General features: G+C 40.7%; 1 protein-coding gene across 4 annotated transcripts in view; it reads left to right on the top strand.

Moving 5' to 3' along the window:
- The first annotated feature begins 884 nt into the window (after positions 1-884).
- Positions 885-25,195, top strand: part of LOC146550617 (paired box protein Pax-7-like) — a 107,752-nt gene continuing 83,441 nt past the window's right edge. The window contains exons 1-4 of one of the 4 annotated variants that reach the window (XM_085260858.1): positions 885-1,310; positions 2,118-2,353; positions 2,575-2,704; positions 3,073-3,201. In XM_085260858.1, coding sequence (XP_085116984.1) covers positions 1,226-1,310; positions 2,118-2,353; positions 2,575-2,704; positions 3,073-3,201 — 580 coding nt within the window. In that variant the 5' untranslated portion in view covers positions 885-1,225. Of the gene's footprint in view, positions 1,325-2,080; positions 2,354-2,574; positions 2,720-3,072; positions 3,202-25,195 lie in introns of all 4 variants that reach the window. The other 3 variants (XM_085260857.1, XM_085260860.1, XM_085260859.1) reach the window with 3 other exon arrangements.

Here is a 25,195-nt window from a genome sequence, read left to right as displayed (position 1 = left end):
ACAACCATATGTAGTCATTTTTTCATCAAAATAAATAGGGGTAAATAAATAGAAAAGAATAGAATAGAATAGAGTGCCTTTATTGCCACTTTACAGCTGTACAGTGAGATACAGAGCATCTCCAACTCAGTGAATAATAATATATTATATAATAATATAATATAATATTGATTATCATTATCTCCTCACATTCAGCACTGGGTGTATTGAATTTAACACATTTATAATTTTTTGATCTGAATTAAAATTGATTAATATAAATCCTGTTGAGCTTTTTGTGAATGCTTCACTTAGAATCTTACACAATTTTTTGTATTTCCTTTTTTTAAGCTTTTCAGGGTTTTTTTTTAAAAATTATTATTATCATCATTCAGAGGACAGACACTGCTTCACAATTTTATTTATTTTTTCAAACTTTTAGAAAGACGTGATCAGAAAATGAGACATGGAAAACACTTTCACCTTAAAGACTAAAAGTGTCAAACCTTGAGGACTAGCTTGTGTTGCTGCTTTTGGCTCAAACTGCTTTAAGCTTCTTTTTTCCCAGCTGTAAATAAAAGGAAAGAGTGAGCACAGCACACGTCAATGCCTGCAGCTGTTCATTATAGAGTAGTTGCACTGGCTTGCAGTAGCCTGTATTTGACAGGTGCTGGTGTTTTGTGTCCATCCAGTGTGACGTACAGGCGGATGTGCGGGTGTGGAGGATGTGCTAAGTCTGTGTTAAGGCCTGCATTTTCAGTGTGAGTGTATCGTGTGTTTGGTATGTGTGTGTGTACGTTTGTGCGTTCTTCGTTCTCATTGGCTGCTGAAACTTGTTGGAGCCTTTTCCCCTCAAATAAGAGAAAGCGCCAAGAACCTATTGGTTCTCGCGAAAAATCGTCCATTCTCCAGTCCGCCTGGTCCGGACTTCTCCGGGAGAAAATAAACTGATGTCAGACAGAACAACTGTATACTGCGAGCACATTAGCATTTTAAGGACTCCGCTCCACAGCAGTCCCGTGTGCCTGAATGCTGTGGGCTCACATTTTAACATCCAACCGCCGTTTTCGTTTGTTTGCTTGTTTGTTTGATTTTTACTCCACGCTGGATCTGACTGCCACTTTTTATCCTCAGAACGCGTGTGACCAACAAATCAACTCTTGAATCGGACATCTAACGTGTCCATCTTTTTTTCTTTTTTCTCTTGTCTTTTTTTCTTTTCTTTTCTGTTGTTTTTAATGCTACAATGTCGTCTTTGCCAGGAACGGTACCACGAATGATGCGCCCGGCTCCCGGACAGAACTATCCCCGCACTGGATTCCCTCTGGAAGGTAGGAGCTTGACAGTAGCCCTGAACAACCTCTCAGACTCCGGTAGATTTTTTGCGGAGGCTAAAAAAAATGCGAGCCTAATTTGAAGATTATTCAAACAAATATTCTGCATTAAACATTAAAGGCACGTGAGAAGACCTTCAGCGTGCTTAACAGTTAAGGCCTCAACTCCAGGGTAAACTTTGTGTGCAAGGACTGGCACTGAACACAATTGCATGAATAAAGGCAAGTGCCCCCCCCCCCCCCCCCGCCCACAACCCCCCCCCAAAAAAAGCTCACGTTGCATTATTCTTATGCTAATACAATTTCCGTTGTATTATTCTTATGCTAAATATTAAAGGCCCCGGTCACAAGCACACTTAATCATCCAGTGACCACTTTGTCAGCGAATTGAAAACGACTAGAAATTCCAGAGAAAACAGAGACAGTCTCTACAGCACTTGGGTTGCTTCAAGTTCCGCGCGCCTGGAAATTGGCACCCACCGGCAGAAGCAGAGGATCAGTCCAATATTTGGACAGCGTGACGGCGAACAGTGAAACGTGGCAGCAGGTGCTCTTCACCTCCTCTGCTTGGCATGTGGAACTGTGAAGTGTTAGCCCTTAATGGCGATCAAATGAGATTTGAAAACAATTGACACGTGGTACTGTCAGTGAATACTGGCAGGGAATAGCTGAAAGAACACCGGGCTCGCATTAGGTGTGATTGATAAGAAAAATAGCCTGTCATCAAACTGGATTATTTAATAACAGACAACAGTCTGCGCTTAAAGCCGCTCTGTACCGAATCTGGCCTTGTGTCATCCACAGTATCTACTCCTCTGGGCCAGGGACGGGTCAACCAGCTAGGGGGGGTCTTCATTAACGGCCGACCGTTGCCCAACCATATCCGACACAAGATAGTCGAGATGGCCCACCACGGGATCCGGCCCTGCGTCATTTCGCGCCAACTTCGTGTCTCCCACGGCTGCGTGTCCAAGATCCTCTGTCGCTACCAAGAGACCGGGTCCATCCGACCCGGCGCCATAGGTGGCAGCAAACCCCGGGTGAGAGAAACGATCTAAAGGACAACACGGATAATTGTCTGTCAATACCACTAGGCTAAATGATAAGTTAGTAATCTGTAGATTATCTGTAGGCTTCCACAGCCTTGTTATAGTTTATATTTCCACCTGCTTTCTAAAAAGTCACTCGAAAGATTTCGGGGCCTGTAGCCTGTGGCTCAGCTCACTCTCCTTGTTTCTGTGTGGCTCACGGCAACCTGCAGCAGGTAGCCACGCCGGATGTAGAGAGAAGGATTGAAGAGTACAAGCGGGACAACCCTGGCATGTTCAGCTGGGAGATCCGGGATAAGCTACTGAAGGACGGGGTGTGTGACAGAAGCACAGTCCCTTCAGGTGAGGCCTCCTCTGGTAAGCGGCGTTTAATTCACAGTTTTACTCTCTGAATTTTGCCCTCCGCGAAGAATACATAAAAACAGACTTTCAAATCAAGGAAGTTATCACGAAAAATATATTATTATTATTATTAATATTATTATTATTGTTGTTGTTGTTGTTGTTGCTATCGTTGTAAATGGTAATATGGTAATAACAAAAATAATAACAGTACAATATAATAAAATAATAATGATATAATAATAGAATAACAGTGAATTTAATATAAAAACATTCTTCTTCTTCTTCTTCTTCTTCTTCTTATTATTATTATTATTATTATTATTATTATTATTATGTTATTGCTAAAGATGCCTTTCTGCTCGCAGTGAGTTCGATCAGCCGTGTACTTCGCGCTCGTTTTGGGAAAAAGGAAGATGAGGATGAGTGCGATAAAAAGGAAGAGGACGGAGAAAAGAAAACGAAACACAGCATCGACGGCATCCTCGGGGACAAAGGTAGGCCCCGGGAGGACTAGCGGCTAACTGTCTGCTAATCAGGTCTAAACGGGCGTTTTGCCCCATGACTTCTCCCGCCTGGAGCCGCTTAAATATTCATGGTGAGCGCTGGCGCGGGCTCCCGTCACGCTAAACGGTGACAAATGTCCATACCGATCACAGGCGACAGGAGCCAGGCCGTCAGCTCCGTGTGTGGATACCAATTTCAAGCAGAATTTTCCTCTGAAATGACATTTAGCCTACAAACAAACAAACGCTAAATAAATACATGAACCTAGCCAAAAATGGCACAATTACATATATGCATGTATTAAATTCACAACTTTTAAAATGAAAAGGCATAGTAAATATATCGTTATAGTACGATTTTAATGGAAGGTGTTAAATATCCCCTCTTCATATTTCTTTCATATACACACGTATACATGGCGGTTGGAAGCTTTTGTTTAGTTCATTTTTATTAAAGTGACGTCGATGCAGCATGTTTGAATGTAGCGTGTGGACGGCCGTCTGTTCTTTAAACTTGAGGCCTGCAGCGGGCCCAGTGCTTTCTGACCACTGGTTTCACTGGTGATTTTTTTTTTCAAACAGCTATCAAGTCTCCCCCTTTCCACATTCTTCAAAAGATCAGCCCAGCTAGTGTCTCTGTGTCATCCGAGCTTGGCATTTCATAATTTGAAGACTTAGCCTATTACAGCTGGTAATGAAACCTGCCTCTGTTGAATAGGCGTCTGTGTTGGAGAGGGGTGTAATAGCTGGAAGGCATGGTAAGAAATATATTTATCCCCTATCAGCCCTCACTCTCACAGTCCCAGGCACATGCTGTTGAAGGGCCTTAAAGCAGATTAAATTGAGCCTTTTATTTCTTTTCACTTTCATCTCTCAGTGGCTCACTTCATGGTGTGAAGCCTGCAGCATAAATTCATGAGATTGTAAGCTTTCCGCTCCCCTTGTTTAGATAGTATTTTTTTAAATATATATATATAATTATTTTAATTTTAATGTTTACTTTTGGTGGTGTGCTGTACATATTTCAGCAGGAGTCAGAGGGAATTTTAGGTTGAATGGAAGAGGCAGTAGTGATTAAGACAAACTCATTGAAGGGTACTGTTTACCAGTTTTATTTGATCAATTATATGAGATGATTTTTTTATTTACATGATATGTGAGCACTGATTACAGCAAGCTAAAAACGCCATAAAATGAGAAAGCCTAATTTGAAATAACCTTTAAAAGTAACACACACACACGAACACATGATAGTCTGACATTTACATATAACTGATATATGACAAACTTACTGTTAATCTTCAGTTAGGATCATTGTTTACGTTTGCTAAATGTACATATCAAAGCTTCAAAGTAATGGCCTTGGTTCTGTAAATTACTGTCACGTTGTAGAAAACACTGAAAATGCTTCTTGGAGGTGACTGGAATCCAGTTAAACAGCTGTCCAGGCTGTCTTTCTACAGTTTATAGCTATTTAGTGCGTATGCTGTGTCTTAAAGATATAAATAAGCATTATGTAGAAAAAACCCCTCTAGAGTCCAGCCTGGTTGAAAGAAAAAAGGTACACAGTGAGGATAGAGAAAGCACTTCAAACAAATCCAGTGGAGGTGACGGGAAGCTTCTTTGCAGAGAGCACGGTCTGTGGGAAGTTGCAGCTATTAATAACAATTTCCCCGGGCATTCACACTTACTCTACTCCACCTTCACTTTCCTCCAGCTATTTTACCTGGGTTGAAATTGAGGGAGACTTAAATGCTGTCTGCAGATAACACAATCATCACAGCCACGGTCCTGGGCTGTGCATCACTGTATTAAACTGGGATTAACCTCTCTTTTCTCCCCTGCTGTTGTGCACCAAAATTCACATTTTTAACAACTGTGTTACAAAATGTAAAGGGGATTGGAAGTCAGTGGAAGTGTATCAGCAGTAATGAGTAGTGAGTCAAAATCATCATGACAGTGATGTGTCACAGTCATTCGTGGGGTAAAAATTCAAAAATGCTGCTGGCATTTGCGTCAGTGTGAGGATCTGCTGCTTTTCTGTCTTTGACCTGTGGTAATAGTTGGCATGCTTAAATATAGCATTTTGAAGGCATCATCCCACACAGCAAAATCTCCAGTGTTAAATTAACACTGGAGAGTGTCTATATGGGTCCACACCTCTGAGTGTTAAATACAACACTGTTGAGTGTTAAATTAACACTTTTGACAGTGTTATATGTTTAAAAGTAACCGAGTCAGTTTTGAAGATTAACAAAGTCTAACACTGAGCAGTGCTGATTTTTTAACACTGGAATATTTCTAACATTTTGAGTTATTTTCCAGTGTTAGAAAATCAGCACTGCTCAGTGTTAGACTTTGTTAATCTTCAAAACTGACTAGGTTACTTTTAAACATATAACACTGTCAAAAGTGTTAATTTAACACTCAACAGTGTTGTATTTAACACTCAGAGGTGTAGACCCATATATACACTCTCTAGTGTTAATTCAACACTGGAGATTTTGCTGTGCAGAGTGCACATGTAATTTATTTCATTTTAATTAAACAAAGAATTGTAAATATTACAATGAACATATAAAAAGTGTATTGAATTTTAAATATAAAACTAAAGGTTTCCAAACATCAGAAATAAATCCCATCACACTGATTCCAAATCTTTGTGGAGATAATATTTGTTGTCTTACGTAATGATCTAGATTACATCAAAGCATTACCACCGATCAGATGTATAGTTTATAATGATGTACTGTAAATAAAATTTTGTAAGATCCTTGATGAAATTTTGTTCACGGCATATGAATATAAAATGTATTTTAATATAGTATGTTACATTAACACTTTATTGTACTGATATAAGAAGTGATATAAAAATCCAATATAACCAAAAGTCTTAATTTTTATAGCGAGTGATAAAATAAATTAATCACTAGTGAAAATGTAAAAAATCAGTGATGTGAGACCATGATGTTATAAACATCATCACGTAGCCCTCGACTAAACATTCCTAGGATGCACTGATTTTATAGCAAATCATTCCTCTGAAGGACAAAAGAATGCACAGACTTAGGAATCAGCTAACACTGTCCCTAAAGCTTTGAAAAGAATCAACATATAGACATGCTAGTAGTCTGTGATTATGGATGCAGAGGTTGTTTTGCGTCATAACAGGGAAATTTTACTCCCTTACAAATGAGTTATAAGTATAAAAAAGGCACATATGTTCACAGAAGCTGGTTCCACTGTAATGCTGACTGTTGAAGCTGTGGTGGTATGCTGGCCTGAGGGAGACCTGAGGGCACGCTTCCTCTGCTCTGTTTCAGACTTTAACAGCAGAGGAAAAAGTAGGTGAGGAAGGTATGAAGCTGCTGGTGCAAAGTGAGGAGCTTAGAGGCTTTGATCCTCTGTTGCTTTTCATTATTTGTAGCATTTGTAGTGACACTGCCACAATGAGGGTTCATCACATTAGCTGAAGCCAACACTGCCTTCAGGCTTGCCTGTATAATAATTAAAGCCCATTTTCTATATGACAGAGGATCTGTCCAGCCCTCTGTTTAGAGGGACGGCCTCTCTTCCTGGGATGTCTGAGTGAAATCATTGTGGTTATTTGGAAACAAATGACATCAAGTTTTCACATCTTGAATTAATAGCTGCTTTCCTTAAAACCAGAGATAAATATTTAACATACATTTTAAAATTACAGTTGTCTCCCTCTCTCTCACCATGTGAAATGAAGGGAATCATAGTTGGATGAGGTTGTGGAGGTGGGCAGGGACAGCATTAGATCCCTGTGGGGAAACTGGGTCATTGCAGACGCACAGAGGAACAAGATAAAGCACAGTAACACAAGACACACAGCAAATAGGAAAAATCAGAAAGCAACATGGGAATGTTTTATTCGAATAGCCTTACTGTGTGAAAAGATCAAAACTGAAATATTTAAATCATATAAAAGACAGACATCAGAAAGTGAGTCAGTTAATGTAGAAATGTGTGACAGTAAGGTTTCAGATTAAAGCAGGTTCAGGGCTTGTTGTCAAGGATGAACAATGCTAAATATAAGTTGTTGCCCCAGGGAGAGCAGAGATTTCATTAGTGGCCGTTAGAGGTTTTTTAACAGTTGATAACAGAAGAAATAACTAAACAAGTTTGCATTTCCAGTTTTTGATAACATCTACTTTAAGCAAAATTTTCAGCAGTAAATCAGTAAAAGTTTCAGACTTCTCAGTTGTTTTAGTGATCATGTTTTCATTTACGTATGTGGAGGAATTTTCTGAGTTTTATTTTTCACATCCAATTTAAGGATTACATGTGAAAAGAAGACTGCAATTTGCAATAAAAGTGAAGACTATTTGTGGAGTGATTCACATGTGTTTTGGAGCATTGTATTGGTTGTTCAAATATGCCTTAAAAATAGGCACCGAGATATTTAACAAGAATATTTTCCACATAATTTGTTATGTTGCATATAATCAGTCTAATGCTCTGTATAACAGACGTTCAGATGTATCATGTGCCCAGAAATTAATTTTGTTTGTCGCAGCTTGCTTTGATGATGAATGATAATACTGAATTACTGCTGATGACAATGATAATGTGGATGAATCAAATTCAGTGACCAGCAGAAGGATCCACAGGTTCTACAGAACATCAGAGAAGAATACCTATTTTTACACCAGTTGATCTGCTAATATTTTCTTATTCCCATTTATGAGTATTGGTTCCATTTCTGTAGTCTCATCAAACAGAGACTGATTTCTTTCAGACATTTCAGTTACCACCAAGTTAGGTAGTTGATAAATTAATTTAATACTTTCAACATATGAAATATCTTAAAGGTTTACACCAAGAAAACATCACACTTGATTGTAATTGTTGGTACTTAGAGTGCAGCTAATTGTATGATTTCTTTTCCTTTTCAACAACTATAAGCATGTTTGCCGGCTTGACTTTCCTTTATTTCTGCAGAACTGGGGACTTCTCAATGTTGTCTTTGAGAAAACAAATATATATAAAGGGGAGCTGCTGAACTGGGAGAGGGCTTTGAATAGGAGAATAGCAGCCCACTTCTTAGCCGTGGAGTGTTTAGTAGCCATCCCTTAATCCTTCTTTCATTTGCCGACAAATGCCAAGGATCTTGTCTGGCAACCCAATAGGAAGCTGATCAGCCAACAAAAGAGGAATGGTCCACAAAGAGTAAGCAGGCAAAACTGGGATGAGGGCAGTCAGAAGCCTATGGCATCCCATTAACAACCCATTTGTAAAGGATATACACAGTGCAAATGCAAAGAGAGCAATATAATATTTGCACAAACAATATTATAACAAAATCATGCAATGTTAACACTTTGGTCAGTCTGAAACCTTAAAGAAATATTATACCTCGGCTGTATAGTTCTAGTCTAATTCTGAATTTGTATCGCTCGTGTCATTATTCTATGAATTATATTGATCAACGTTTTACATGTATTTTTAAATGAGTGGAATACCTCATAGCCGGAAAACACTAAATGCCAAGATACATTTTTGGAAACCTTAAAAAGCCTTTTTAGATTTGAAGATTTCACTCACCTTTTCAAGGTTTAAGAACTTCATTTGATATCATGTGCTTGATTGGTTTGTTAGCTGCCTGTGTCAGGGTGTAGAAGGGAAATATCTACTTTAATCCGGTTCATTTGGCTGCACGGGAAAACTTTCCGCTGTATGCTAACAGACCATTCAGAGAATGTTCTTTCTACACCTTGCTTCTCTCACAGCTAGCTGTAGGATTAAACTCTGCTGTCTTTAAAGACACCGCTCCCTGCCAAAATCAGTCGGACCAGAAATACTCTGCAGCAGCTTTGTAATGCCTTTTAGGTTATTCTTCCATCTGCAGCACCACTGAATTTATTTTGAAATTAAAATAGCTTAAAAATTAAGCTTGGATAAGTTTTAATGTAGATTACATGTTGATTTGCAATATCACTTCCTTTATAATACAGCAACGCCATATAGCTTGTGAGTCTTTAAAAACAAGATGCCCCTGAGATTTAGGGGGAATAATGTTTACAATTCAACAACAACAACAACAACAAAAAAAATATATCAAAGCAGATATCTGGATTTAAAGAAATAACAAGGCCATAGTTCTCTTGCTTTATTGCAAAGTAAAAATTTTAACTATTATTTTTCAGTATAAAAATATAAACATGTAAACCAATCATCCTGTTGCTGTATTATTCATGGAATTCGATATTGTTAAGGTCCCAGGAAAACTAGGATAAAATTCCAAAAACCCAGACTCCTCAGATATTATCTTAAATGTGAGTGTTGGGGCCTGCGCCTAATTAATATGAATGAAATTAAGCATGAAAAGAAAAGATTTGCATTAAAGGAGGATCCAAAGAACAAGATCATAGTATAATACTGAAAAGAGGGTTTGAAATCTTTTAATGTCCCACTGCCTGTTTAATTTTTGTTTCAAATGTTAAATTTTATGACAAACATAAAACAAACAAAAACGAGCAGAGAGTGTGTGAAAGTGATTATCTGTATTGGGTGATTAGGAAATCATCTAAGAATTATTTAGCAAGTTTAATTTCTCTGGGGGTGAGTGGCTTTTCTGTGGGTTTCTCCATAAGTTCATGAAGTAAATCTCATTTAGTAAACACCATCTATTCATAGTTATTGGCTAAAAAAACAACCTTAAATAAACAGAGATTACTTGGGTATAAAGGCCCAACAGTGTTTTTGGTTGGTGGGTGAGAAAATGTTCACCCTGTTTATAGGAATGAAAGTGGATTATCAGCCATTTCTCTATCACTGCAATAAAAATAATCGAGCCAAATCTTTAGCACAGTCTTTGGTCATGGTGGAAACAGCATTGTTCACACTGTGGCTTCATGAGGGACCACACTCTGACACGCTAGTAACCTTGGATTGGTGAATGGATCTGCTGCAGCTCTTTGCACAAAAATCTTTTTTCACTTTGTTCTGAGAGAAGTCTAAAGGTATTGATTAACACAGCATGCGATTCTTAGTAGGTTTTACTACAACCTGACCCACGAGAACAGCCTCAGCAGTAGTAGTGATTTATTCTCTGATTGTGTTTAACTCTAATTACAGCACATCAAAAAAAAAGTCATGCAAACTGGTCCAAAATTTTGCTGTAATTTCATATTTCAGCTGCTATTACTGTGGATGGCATAACAAAATATTCACATTTACATCAAAACAGGAGTTTGATGAAAATGACATTTTAATATAATTAATCTTCCTTGTCTGTGTGCCTATATTTATGTCTTTTAATTTTAAAAAATATCTTGATTTGAAGAATTTGCTTTCGCCCAGACTGCGAAATGTTTTGTGTTTGCTGTGTGCAGGCATGAGCAAGTGTGTAGAAACAACTTTTATGTATGTTGTGGGCCGCTAACAGGATGAGAAGAAAAAAAAAATTAACCTGGGTTGAAATGGACAAGGAGGCCAGCCTGCTATTCTGTGCCTGCATTTGCCACTGAAGGAGTTGATGAACTCCTCCAAGTCTATTAAAGAAAGGAAACAATATGAACCGAAAGCTTGAGGCAAGCAGCCTGACAGTTTATAAAGTGGCTGCCATTGTAGCCTGAAGGCAGATGCATGAATACCTCTGAATAGACTCCGTCAAAGTGATACGATTGAGCTAGACAACAGCAAAATGCTGAAAGGCTTCTGCTCTGTGCTGGTGAGCTGATCGGCATTTCTAATGCTTCTGTTTTGAATGAATTTGCCACTGCAGTGGGAGGGATCGCTGTGGCCGACGCTCTACTCTCTATTATTAGCATTAGAAGAATTCTTACAGCAACTTCAAGCAGCAGGTATAGCAGAACTACTAGAGAAGCATTTTACCTGAATGTCCTTTTTGGACTGCCTGCAGCAAACATTACCTAATAATGACATGGTTTCAACTCAACTGCATGACAATAGTTAATGATAAAACAATAATAGCGGTGCAACACGACTGAAGAAAGCTTTAGGTAACATGAAAGATATGGGCGCTCTGTTAATTTGGATGAATGGGCCCTTTAAATAACCCAGAGGGAGATACAGTGGGGCAAGAAAGTATTTAGTCAGCCACTGATTGTGCAAGTTCCCCCACCTAAAATGATGACAGAGGTCAGTAATTTGCACCAGAGGTACACTTCAACTGTGAGAGACAGAATGTGAAAAAAAAAAAAATCCATGAATCCACATGGTAGGATTTGTAAAGAATTTATTCGTAAATCAGGGTGGAAAATAAGTATTTGGTCAATAACAAAAATACAACTCAATACTGTGTAACATAACCTTTGTTGGCAATAACAGAGGTCAAACGTTTACTATAGGTCTTTACCAGGTTTGCACACACAGTAGCTGGTATTTTGGCCCATTCCTCCATGCAGATCTTCTCGAGAGCAGTGATGTTTTGGGGCTGTCGCCGAGCAACACGGACTTTCAACTCCCGCCACAGATTTTCTATGGGGTTGAGGTCTGGAGACTGGCAAGGCCACTCCAGGACTTTCAAATGCTTCTTACGGAGCCACTCCTTTGTTGCCCGGGCGGTGTGTTTTGGATCATTGTCATGTTGGAAGACCCAGCCTCGTTTCATCTTCAAAGTTCTCACTGATGGAAGGAGGTTTTGGCTCAAAATCTCACGATACATGGCCCCATTCATTCTGTCCTTAACACGGATCAGTCGTCCTGTCCCCTTGGCAGAAAAACAGCCCCATAGCATGATGTTTCCACCCCCATGCTTCACAGTAGGTATGGTGTTCTTGGGATGCAACTCAGTATTCTTCTTCCTCCAAACACGACGAGTTGAGTTTATACCAAAAAGTTCTACTTTGGTTTCATCTGACCACATGACATTCTCCCAATCCTCTGCTGTATCATCCATGTGCTCTCTGGCAAACTTCAGACGGGCCTGGACATGCACTGGCTTCAGCAGCGGAACACGTCTGGCACTGCGGGATTTGATTCCCTGCCGTTGTAGTGTGTTACTGATGGTGACCTTTGTTACTTTGGTCCCAGCTCTCTGCAGGTCATTCACCAGGTCCCCCCGTGTGGTTCTGGGATCTTTGCTCACCGTTCTCATGATCATTTTGACCCCACGGGATGAGCTCTTGCGTGGAGCCCCAGATCCAGGGAGATTATCAGTGGTCTTGTATGTCTTCCATTTTCTGATGATTGCTCCCACAGTTGATTTTTTCACACCAAGCTGCTTGCCTATTGTATCGGTGGCTGACTAAATACTTTTTTGCCCCACTGTATAGGACTGTGCATATGAGAGGAAAGCCAACTTCTCTGAAGCCTGAAGTCACACAACACAATAATATAAATACCCTAGCTATTTATTCCATTAATTAATAAACTGTATATTGCAGGGGTCTCAAACATACGGCCCACTATACATTTATATCCGGGCCGTGCGATAATTTCCTATGTCAGTAATTAATGGCCCCTCAGTATGTGGAAGCCAAATCTTCAGCCCTGCTGAGAATTCATGCAGACAGGGGCGGGACTCTATTTTGATTGGCACATCATACGAGCAATCGCATGTACAGACAGACTTGGATCATACCATTATGTAAAAGAAGGAAGGATGGCAGATGATCTGAAGACAAGTGTAGTAGTACAGGCCAGGTACACAGAGAGCCAAGTGCAAGCTTGTGGAGCAAAAACAAGCAAAAACATAAAATGAGCAGCATCTGGCTGCATTTCCATCATGTTGGAGAATTTATAAAATTAAGAGCTGGATAAAGGGATACCCACTTTTATTTTCAGACATTTTCCATTGTGCAAGACAAAAAAATATATAAAAAATTGTCTAGGCCTTAAACATCATATGTGTTCTCCTTAGTAGTAACAAATGCATAAAAATAAGGCTTTCATATAACACTATAAACAAAGTGTTTTTGAATGGCAGAAATGCAGAAATGTCTGCCTGTAGCAAAGAGTGTCTAAATGAGGCCTGAATGTGCATGAGAAGCCATTTATAATTCTTGGTTGAGCTGCTGCTCACAACAAACAAGCAGAAATTTTGACTTTTAACTGTATTTTTACAAGTTTTCCTACCGATAAAAACCTCCCTTAAAGCCATCCATACTATACAAAGTAATAAAGCAATAAAAAAAAAACTGAGCTAAGTGTTGGGACTAATAAAGAAAATGTCTTCTGAAAAGGAACAGATAAAATGTCACATTTAGTCATGCGTTTAAACATATTTGATGTCAGTTTTTTGTTGTGGTTGTTGATCAGCAAGGAAGGACATTCTCCCTTTGTCCATGATTTGAACTGCCGTGCTCATTAAGAGGGAATGAATGAATAAAAAAAGGCAAGTGTATTCAGTTGAAAGAAGAGATCCTGCCCCCCTGATATCAGCAGATGTCACTGTTGAGGCATTTTAAGTTCAACAGCAGATTCGTTCCAAATTGAGAGATCATTTATTTTATAAATGAAAATGGATTGAGATTTTTTTTTCAGTTAGTTACTGTTTTTTGTTTTATATAAATATATAGTTTTTTGTTATATATACATACATATATATATATATATATACACTTGCTACAGTATACACACACACACACACACACACACACACACACACACATATATATATATATATATATATATATATATATATATATATACACTTGCTACAGTTATATATATGTGTGTATATATATATGTATATATATAAACACACACACATATTAAAAAAAATAACAATTCCCCACTCGCCCCTGTGGGCAGTCAATCCTTCAAGCTCGGGTCCTCTACCAGAGGCCTGGGAGCTTGAGGTTCCTGCGCAGTATCTTAGCTGTTTCCGGGACTGCGCTCTTCTGGACAGAGATCTCCACTGTTGTTCCCGGGATCTGCTGGAGCCACTCACCTAGCTTGGGAGTCACTGCACCTAGTGCTCTGATTACCACTGGGACCACCATCACCTTCACCCTCCACATCTTCTCGAGCTCTTCTCTGAGCCCTTGGTATTTCTCGAACTTCTCGTGTTCCTCCTTCCTGATGTTGCTGTCATTCGGAAACGCTACATCGATCACTACGGCCGTCTTCTCATGTTTGTCTACCACCACTATGTCCGGTTGTTTAGCCACCACCATTTTGTCCGTCTGTATCTGGAAGTCCTGTGGGCGTTCCATGTATGCCTTGCCTGCTAGCATCTTACACCCTGCTATTATGTGCTGGATTGTCTCTGGAGCATCTTTACACAGCCTGCACCTGGGGTCTTGCCTGGTGTGATAGACCCCAGCCTCAATGGATCTTGTGCTTAGTGCTTGTTCCTGTGCTGCCATGATTAGTGCTTCCGTGCTGTCTTTCAGTCCAGCTTTGTCCAGGATTTCTGGATATCAGCCACCTTCTCTATCTGCCGGTGGTACATACCGTGCAGGGGCCTGTCCTTCCATGATGGTTCCTTGCCTTCCTCCACTTTCTTGGGTTTCTGCTGCCTGAGGTATTCACTGAGCACACTGTCAGTTGGGGCCATCTTCATGATGTATTCGTGGATGTTCCTTGTCTCATCCTGGACTGTGGTGCTGACACTCACCAGTCCCCGGCGCCCTTCCTTCCGCTTAGCGTACAGCCTCAGAGTGCTGGACTTGGGGTGAAACCCTCCATGCATGGTAAGGAACTATCTTGTCTTGATGTCAGTGGCTTCTATCTCCTCCTTTGGCCAGCCTATTACCCCAGCTACCTGATCACAGGCAGGGCATAGGTGTTGATAGCCCAGATCTTGTTCTTACCATTCAGCTCACTCCTCAGGACTTGCCTGACCCTCTGCAGGTACTTGGTGGTTGCAGCTTTCCTAGCGGCCTCGTCATGGTTCCCATTCGCCTATGGGATCTCCAGGTACTTGTAACTGTCCTCTATGTCTGCAATGTTGCCTTCTGGTAGTTTGATCCCCTCAGTTCTGACTACCTTCCCTCTCTTTGTTACCATCCAACTGCACTTCTCCAGCCCGAACGACATTCCAATGTCATTGCTGTATATCCTGGTGGTGTGGATCAATGAATCGATGTCTCATTCACTCTTGGCATACAGCTTGATGTCATCCATGTACAGGAGGTGGCTGACAACTGCTCCATTCCGTAGTCGGTATCCGTAGCCAGTCTTGTCAATTATCTCACTGAGGGGGTTCAGGCCTAGGCAGAACAGCAGTGGGGACAGAGCATCTCCTTGGTAGATCCCGCACTTGATGGTGACTTGTGCTATGGGCTTGAGGTTGGCCTCCAGTGTTGTCCGCCACATCCCCATTGAGTTCCTGATGAAGGCTCTCAGGGTCCTGTTGATCTTATATAGTTCTAGGCATTCCAGGATCCAGGTGTGGGGCATTGAGTCATAGGCCTTCTTGTAATCAATCCAGGCAGTGCACAGGTTGGTCAGTCTGGTCCTGCAGTCTCGGCTGACTGCTTGGTCTGCCAGTAGCTGGTGTTTTGCGCCTCTGGTATTCTTGCCCATCCCTTTCTGTGCCCCGCTCATGTATTGACCCACGTGCCTGTTCATCTTAGCCGCTATGATGCCTGACAGGAGCTTCCACGTGGTGCTGAGGCAGGTTATTGGTCGGTGGTTGGAGGGGACCGGTCCCTTCTGGGGGTCCTTGAGGATCAGGACTGTCCGGCCTTCGGTTAGCCATTCTGGGTGTCTCTCGTCAACTAGCAGCTGGTTCATTTGTGCTGCCAGGCGCTCGTGGAGTGCAGTCAGCTTCTTCAGCCAGTAGGCGTGAACCATGTCAGGGCCTGGTGCTGTCCAACTCTTCATACTGGAGACCCTTTCTTGGGTATCTGCCACTGTGATGGTTACTGGACCCTGTTCGGGGAGGTTGCCGTGGTCTGCCCTCAGATCCACTAGCCACTGAGCATTGTCGTTATGGGTTGCGTCCTTCTCTCATATGCTCTTCCAGTATTGCTCTGCCTCCAGCCTTGGTGGTGCTGTTCTCATATTGTTCCCCTGCCACTGAGAGTACACCTTGGCTGGTTCCGTGGAAAACAGCTGGTTTATTCTCTTGCCTTCTATCTCTCTGGTGTACCTCTTCAAGCGGCTGGCCAAGGCTGTGAGTCGTTGCTTGGCAGTTTCCAAGGCCTCAGGTATGTACAGCTTCCTGTACTTCTTAGGCACCTTCCTCATTGCGCCTTTCTGCAACTCTGATAGTTGGCTAACCTCCCTCCGTGCTACCTTGATCTTAGCCTCTAGCCTCCTTCTCCACGGAGGGTACTGCCCCTTGTGGCTGTTCAACTTGTAGCCAAGCATCTCATTGATCACTGCTGCCGTATTGTAGATCAGCTTGTTAGTGTCGGTAACCGTGGCTGTAGGTATCGTCCCTAGTGCTGCATTAACATCATCTAGCAGACCTTCTGAGGGTACTTCACGTAATCTTGGTAACCGGCTACGGGGGGTCCAGGTTTCAAGCTTGGCCATGATTCTATCTTTCAGGCTTTCGTCTCTTGCCCACCGATGCCTTCTTGGCATGCCTTCATATTTATCTGTCTCGCTCATGTTTGCGGTAGGCTTGCTTAGCATAGGGGGTCTAGCCTCCTTGTGGCTGTTCAACTTGTAGCCAAGCATCACTGCTGATCACTGCTGCCGTGTGTGTGTATATATGTGTGTGTGTGTGTGTGTGTGTGTATATGTATATACAAAATTTTTTGTGCCATTTTTTTTTCAATATGAATAAATCATATTGAATGAAACTTGAATATATAGAATGATCTTCTGAATATGCATGCCAGATGCTTCGGTTATTAGTAAATTTGGTTGTGTTCATTAGAAAATGTACTATATACTTTTCTTTCATGACAAACCATACTTGTCACAGTAAAAAAAATGTCACACTATATGTTACATATCATGGTATGATGTACTAATTTATCTGTTAATAAACATGAATTGTGATTCTTTTATTAAATAAAATACCTGTTATACATTTTTAACTGTCAAACAGAGAAATGTTTTTATTTAAACTCTTACAGGCTGATATTTGGGGGAAAAAAAGACACATAAAAGGTAGGAACACAGAACACTTTATTTGTGTATTTCCAGTACCCAGAGGAATAAAGAGTATTCTGTACTAACAGGGCAACACTGACCTTAAAAAAACAAAGAAAAGAAAAGAAAGGGAAAGGAAAAAAACAAACTAAAAATGCAATTAGCCTGTCTAATCAAGTAAACAAAATCCTTAAACATTCCCTAAAGAATGTAAATCAAGTTATATTTAACAGTTATTATCATTATTATTATTATCCATCCATCCATCCATCTTCATCCGCTTTATCCAAGGCCGGGTCGCGGCCTTATCGTGGTGGAGGGGTTTGTGTGTCCCAGGGATCCCAGGGGCTATGTTGTCTGGGGGCTTTTGCCCCCTGGTAGGGTCTCCCATGGCAAATTAGTCCTGGGTGAGGGACCAGACAAAGAGCGATTCAGAAGACCCTTATGAAAAGGATATCGAGGGAACAGTTTACCCTGCCCGGGATAGGGTTACTGGGGCCCCGCCCTGGAGCCAGGCCCGGGGAGGGTGCCCGAGGGCGAGCGTCTGGTGGCCGGGCCTTAGTCCATGGGGCCCGGCTGGGCACAGCCCGAAGAGGAGACATGGGCCCATCCTCCCGCAGGCCCACCACCCGCAGGAGGCGCCATAGGGGTCGGGTGCATTGTGTGCCGACCCCTATGGAGATGTAGATATATATATATATCTACATCTCATATATATGTGTATATATATATATATATATATATATATATATATATATATATACATACACAGGGGAGATGCGGAGACAAAAACAAAGAATCACCACAAACTAACTGAATCAAAGAATATCAACAACAGAAACATAAACACTCGGTCACCAGACTCAGGACCAAGACACTTATAGGTATGACAATATATTTAATATTTAGCATATCACACGACCTTCCTCTCAGTGCTGTGCAGTGTTGGGAAGGTTACTTTTAAAACGTATTCCATTACAGATTACAGAATACATGCCCCAAAATGTATTCTGTAACGTATTCCGTTACGTTACTCAATGAGAGTAACGTATTCTGAATACTTTGGATTACTTAATATATTATCATGCTTTTTACAACTACGTGAATGTACTATTGCTGTGATTTATTACTGTTACTGAAGGTCCGCGGCTCTGAACGGGACCTCTGACTAATATGGCGGGTTCCGTGTCGGGCTCGTAGCCAAAAACTAGCTTTACTTTGTTGTCTAGGTCAACTTTTCTTGCGAGAGACAAAGAGAGGCGTTGAAAGGCTGCTCCAACTGAACTTATTGTTTCGGAGGAAAACGCGAACACGGTGTACAGTCGAGTCTTAATAGCTTACTTACAACTGGGCTCGTCAGGCACTCTTCTTGGCTGAGGTGGTTATTATATTTACATGCTTCCAGCTCCCGTTTTTGCTCAATGACAACTCATACTTTTCCACTCGCCTTTTTCTCCCTCCTCGCGCTCACAGACACATTTGTATACACATAACGTGTATGGCAGTCCATTCTCCCAGCAGCACGAACTACACTGCCCATGAGGCTATATTCTTTAGAGCTATGCTTGTAGCATTCTGCCTGTTAGCTTAGCACAACAACAACAAAAAGGCACTCTCTCACCCAGGAAACACACAGTAACAGAGAGAGAGAGAGAGCGTCACCCTGTAACCATGGCAACCGTAACGCTGCCGCCTGGAACAACAGAACGTAGCTGTCACACGAAACCCAAACAGTCCTGACCCACCACAATATGAAACAGGAAAGTACCGCCGTGTAATCCATTTATTTCAACAAAGTAACTGTATTCTAAATTCCACCTTTTTAAACGGTAACTGTAACAGAATACAGTTACTCATATTTTGTATTTTAAATACGTAACGGTGGTACATATATTCCGTTACTCCCCAACACTGGTGCTGTGTGATAAGTTTCCAAATAAATATTAACACAAGCCTAAACAAAGCCCTTGCTAATTTCCCTGCTGTTTTCCACGTTCTATGGGTTGGAGAAAATATGATTCTGATTCCAAAATGAATCTCAAGCAAGTGTAGCAAGTGTAGCTGAGAAAACTCAGCTGAAAATTTTAAACTGATGTACACTTCTACCTTATTTAAATCACCAACATCCACCAACACACATTCAGTAAACAAACTGACAGATGATTTTCTATCCAAAATCTCAGACATGATGGATAAGATTGCACTCAAAGGAGCTTGCAAAGAAAAGCGTCTGGACTTCTTTAAGTTACTTGAAGACGTTTCACCTCTCATCCGAGAAGCTTCTTCAGTTCTAAGCTCAAATGGTGGAGAGTCCCAGATATAAACCTAGTGGGAGTATCCCCCCACAGGGGGACAAAAGGACCCCTGATGATCCTCTAATCGCCTGAGACAAGGTGTGAAACTGGGTGTGGGTCCCAATCAGCCAGAGTTTCGGGTGAGTTCATTGTGAAACCTGGCCCCACCTTATCATGCAAATTCCTGAGATCAGATGGCCCAGGATGTGAGTGGGCGTTAAGGCGTCTGGGAAGGGATCTCAAAACTGGATTATAGATGGCAGAGAGTTGGTGAAGAGAACGGCAACCTCAACATCGAAGTTTACCGGAAGCCCACACACACGGATGTGGTGTATGCTGTACAGTGCAGCGAGGAATGCTCAGACCTCTACATTGGAGAGACCAAATAGCCACTTCACAAGCGCATGGCACAACACAGAAGAGCCACCTCCACAGGACAAGACTCAGCAGTCCATCGGCATCTTAAGGATAAAGGACACTCTTTCGAGGATGCCAATGTTCACATTTTGGACAGAGAGGACAGATGGTTTGAAAGAGGAGTGAAAAAAGCCATCTATGTCCACTGTGAGCGACCATCTTTGAACAGAGGCGGTGGTTTACGACACCAACTCTCTGCCATCTATAATCCAGTTTTGAGATCCCTTCCCAGACGCCTTAACGCCCACTCACATCCTGGGCCATCTGATCTCAGGAATTTGCATGATAAGGTGGGGCCAGGTTTCACAATGAACTCACCCGAAACTCTGGCTGATTGGGACCCACACCCAGTTTCACACCTTGTCTCAGGCGATTAGAGGATCATCAGGGGGTCCTTTTGTCCCCCTGTGGGGGGATACTCCCACTAGGTTTATATCTGGGACTCTCCACCATTTGAGCTTAGAACTGAAGAAGCTTCTCGGATGAGAGGTGAAACGTCTTCAAGTAACTTAAAGAAGTCCAGACGCTTTTCTTTGCAAGCTCCTTTGACTACGATGACCTGGATGACTGAGAACCTTCACAGATATAGTGAGAGTAACCCCCCACAGAGGGACAAAAGGACTGTGGGGGGTTACTCTCACTAGGTTTATATCTGGGACTCTCCACCATTTGACCTTAGAACTGAAGAAGCTTCTCGGGTGAGAGGTGAAACGTCTTCAAGTAACTTAAAGAAGTCCAGACGCTTTTCTTTGCAAGCTCCTTTGACTACGATGACCTGGATGACTGAGAACCTTCACAGACAGATAAGATTGCACCATTTAAGGTTAAAACTGTCTCTAGTAAAAAGAAGTCTCCGTGGAGAAGTGATCCACTGGTATGTAATGAAAAAAGAGAGTGCCAGCGCACTGAGAGAAAATGGTGGTAAAACTTGACCCCAGGTTCACTGCGAGATATATAAGGAGAGGCTGAATAAGTATCAACTAGCCATGAAGGATGCAATCATTTTTCTCTGAGATTATTCACAGAAACAACAATAATGCTAGGACATTATTTGCTACAGTGGAGAGATTAACTACTCCTAAGGTGGCAGTAGTCCCCGAATTAAGCTCCACCAGGTCCTGCAATGAATTTGCCAGCTTCTTTACTGAAAAGATCTTGAAAATCAGAAGGTCAATCAGTACATTAGTTTCAACCCCAATACCGACGTTAAGCCCAATTAACACCTATGCAGAGAAAATGACTCACTTTCAAACAATAAATTAATCAAGCCTTGATAAAATTATTGAGAAACTAAGCTCTGCCACCTGCTGCTTGGATATATTACCAACAGGTTTTCTTAAAAAGGTCCTCCCAACCATCAGGGAGGATCTGATCCAAATAGTTAACGCTTCCCTCCTATCAGGTGTCTTTCCCAAAGCCTTAAAAACAGCAGTTATCAAACCAATATTAAAGAAGAAGAACCTAGACAGCACATTAATGCAAAACTATAGACCAGTCTCTAATCTTCCATTTATTGGTAAAATTATTGAAAAAGCTGTTTTCCAGCAGTTAAACAGCTTTCTCACAATGAACAACCGCTTTGATATTTATCAGTCTGGTTTGGTTTTTGTAGGCACCACAGCACCGAGACAGCCCTTGTCAAAGTGTTTAACGATATCCGTATAAATACTGACCGTAGTAAATCCACAGTATTGGTACTATTGGACCTTAGTGTGGCGTTTGACACCTTTGATCATGATATATTACTGGAACGCCTAGAGAGCTGGCTGGACTCTCTGGTACAGCACTCAACTGGTTCAAGTCCTACCTTAAGAACAGGAATTAGCCAATTTTCATCACAAAATATAGAAATCACATGCGGGGTCCCCCAGGGCTCCACCCTAGGGCTCCTCTTATTTAGCATTTGCATGCTCCCTTTAAGCTAGATTATAACCACCAATAATATCAACTACCACAATTATGCAGACGATACTCAACTTTATATCTCAATGTCACCAGGTGATGTTGAACTTATCCAAACTCTTAATAAATGCATTGAGCAAATTAACAACTGGATGTCTCATAATTTCCTTCAACTGAATAATAACAAAACTTTGGAGCCAAAAAAAATCAACTAAATATCAGTAATCAGCTTAAACTCCAACTAGAAACTACTGACCAGGCCAGAAATGTAGGTGTAATAATGGACTCAGACCTGAACCTCCAGGGCAACATAAAAGTAATAACAAAGTCAGCCTTCTATCAGCTGATGAACATTTCTAGGATTAAAGGACTGATGACACAAGGAGACCTAGAAAAACTCATCCATACATTTATCTCTTTCCGCCTTGATTAATATAACAGTATCTTCACAGGTTTACCTAAAAAATCAATTAGACAACTGCAGCTGATCCAGAACGCTGCTGCTTGTGTTCTCACTAGAACCAAGAAAATAGAGCACATTACTCCAGTTCTAAAGTCATTACACTGGCTCCCTGTAGCTCAGAGAATAGACTTTAGAGTGCTCTTATTAGTTTATAAATCCTTGAATGGGTTAGCACCAGAGTACATTAGAGATCTGCTATCATGGTACAAACCATCCAGATCAGTCGGGTCCTCCAGCTCTAGTTTACTGACTGTCGCTAGAACCAGAACTAAACATGGAGAAGCAGCTTTTAGTTTCTATGCTCCTCACATCTGGAACACACTATGCAAAGAATGCAAAGCTACAGAGACACTGAACTCTTTTAAGTCTAAAATTAAAACTTACTTATTTAGACTTATGAATAACTGATCCTATTATGGCTCTCTACTTGTTTGTTTTTAATTTTTCATATAAATTATTGTCTTGATTATTGTTTTATCATAAATGCTTTCTTGTAAATGTTTTCTTGTATTTTTACCTTTAAAGTGATTTATGTTCTATTTTATGTGTTTTATTTTAATCATGTAAAGCAAACCTTGAATTGCCTTGTGCTGAAAGCGTGCTATGCAAATAAAATTGCCTTGCCTTGCCTTGCCTAGTCATATATTTTGTAATGCTGAAAATCAGACATTTTCAGCACATTGGTCCACAATTCAATCGGACCACTCCTAACTAAAGGTCAAAATAGCGCCCATACAGTGCTCAATAAGCTTTAGTAAGATATTAAAGGGGCCCGGTAAATAAGATTGAGTCCTTGAATTGGTAGTATAGCATGTGTGTAAATGATAAATGGAATATGTAGTGCTTTTTAGACACACGCACACTCTAATGAATGCAAGGACACTTTGTCTGGAGCAGTTGGGGATCAAATCACCAACGTTTCAATTAGTAGATGTATCACTCTAAATTCTGACGCTGTCCAGCCAGGTGTTGAGGTGAATCCCACTGTTGGATTTGTTCTTTTTTTTTTTTTTTTTTTTTTTTTACCATAATACTCATGCTGTAGTTTGGTTTGACAAATTTCCTCCTGTTTGTAGATTTTTTTTTAAGAAACTACAGTTTGATTGCTCTGTATCATAGGCCTTAGCAGTAAGCTTAATGGTTAAATCCTTAGGGAAGCCTGACAGGTTTAGCTTTTGAGATGCATTTGCACCCATCTGGAGGTGAAGTTCAAATCATTATTTTGTTATTTTATTAAATGAAAGAAGCTTAGTATTATTGCTGCTTCTGGATAAAAGAAAAACTGGAACAGTTTCTATTAGTAATCCAATCTTCTCCTATGAAGACCATTTTTTACTGTGAGCTATAAACATTTGACATCAAACTGATTTATGACTGTATAATTCAGAGTGCATTTGACATATGACCCACATTTGCAAAATGGCGGCACGAGCAAAGATGGTACAAAGGAAAACCTCACCTGTTCCTCCATCTCCTACAAGCACATCAGAGCTTTTTAACCAAAATCTGTAAAGATGGTCAGCAAGCACAAATCACTTCATTTTCTTTGCACCACTCTGATTGTTAATCTACTTTCTTCCAAAATAAGATTATACCGTTACTCTTTAAAACTTTCTGCTTTCTTTAAGCCTGCAGCTGTCCAGAAGGCTTTACTGTGTCGAGAATATCTTAAGAGTTCCTCTTATTATTATATTTGCTCCCAGCTCTAATCTCTATCAGTATGTATATTGACAGTCTGCAATTTTTGTTTATGGCTATTTTTTTATCTACTAAATAAAGACATGCATGCCAGTGCCTGGGGAGGAAAGAAGATAAAGACTTTGCATTAATAGCAGTTTGCTAAGACATAATGCTCTGATAAAGCCAGCGTCTTTGTGTGGGCTGGATTGAGTTCAGTGCCAGTTCTGTGTAGCGTTTGTGCAAACCATGAGGCTTCTGTAACAGCTCCCATAGCTTTCGGGGAGACTATATTTTGTGGATGCAGTCAAATATTTTTCCATAGTTAAACGACAAAAGTTGGGATTTTTTTCATTCATTTTTCAAAGAAAGTGTGCAGAGTTTTTAAATCCTTTGGCAAATATTTTACTCACTGCTTTAACACGGCCTGTGCTGCACACACTCCACTCATGCTGCTTACTATACACTTTTGCTGCATTTGTTGTGACTAAATACTATTGTGAGGGAGCTGTATTGGAACAAAGGCAGGAACAATACTAAACTGTGTGAATGGGAGAGTCTGCAGAGGCGCAACAGCATCGCAGTGCTTCTCTGCTTCAGCTCGATTTTGCCCATTTGGGTTTGTATTTGAGGCCATTGTTGACAAAGCTGCTCCTGATGCCAACTGGCAGATTATATTGTACTTTCTGTTGTGTTCTTTGAATAATTTTTCAAACTTTGGCTTTGGCCTCAATTAGCTTAGTGTTTAAACCAGCAATTCAAGGACTTGTATTGTTGGTAAAGGCATACATAAATGAAAAGAGCCATCCCAGCAAAAATGAAATGAACCTCTAGCTGATTTTAGAGTAAACTTACACATTCAGGACGGAAGCAGCTAAGACTTCCTTGTCGGAATATTCTTAGTAGAGTTTGCAACATTTAATGAGGATTGTCCTTTAATTGCTGGTTTATTTTGGCTGGTAAACATTTATTTAACATGTATTTATGCTAATGACTGAGCATTGTCTAACCTTGCAAAATGAACTATGCTGAAACATTTAGATTCTTATATTTCAGTCTTTCACATAAACAATATTAGTTAAATATATGAACATGAATATTTTGTTCTGTCCCATAGCGCTGCACCATTTGACCTCCTTCATCCTTGATTATGCAGGCTGCACTTTGCTCGCTGCACAGCTTTAGTAAATCATTTTGGAAGTGTTTACTGAAATCTTGCAGAGTGTGACAGGGTCTTTTATTG

This window comes from Mchenga conophoros, linkage group LG20, assembly GCF_057382185.1.
Source record: "Mchenga conophoros isolate Kocher_MC1m ecotype Shallow Benthic linkage group LG20, M_conophoros_male_GT1.1, whole genome shotgun sequence".
Classification (NCBI taxonomy): domain Eukaryota; kingdom Metazoa; phylum Chordata; class Actinopteri; order Cichliformes; family Cichlidae; genus Mchenga; species Mchenga conophoros.
Note: the sequence above shows the minus strand (reverse complement) of the source record. Positions and strands in the feature narration are given on the sequence as shown.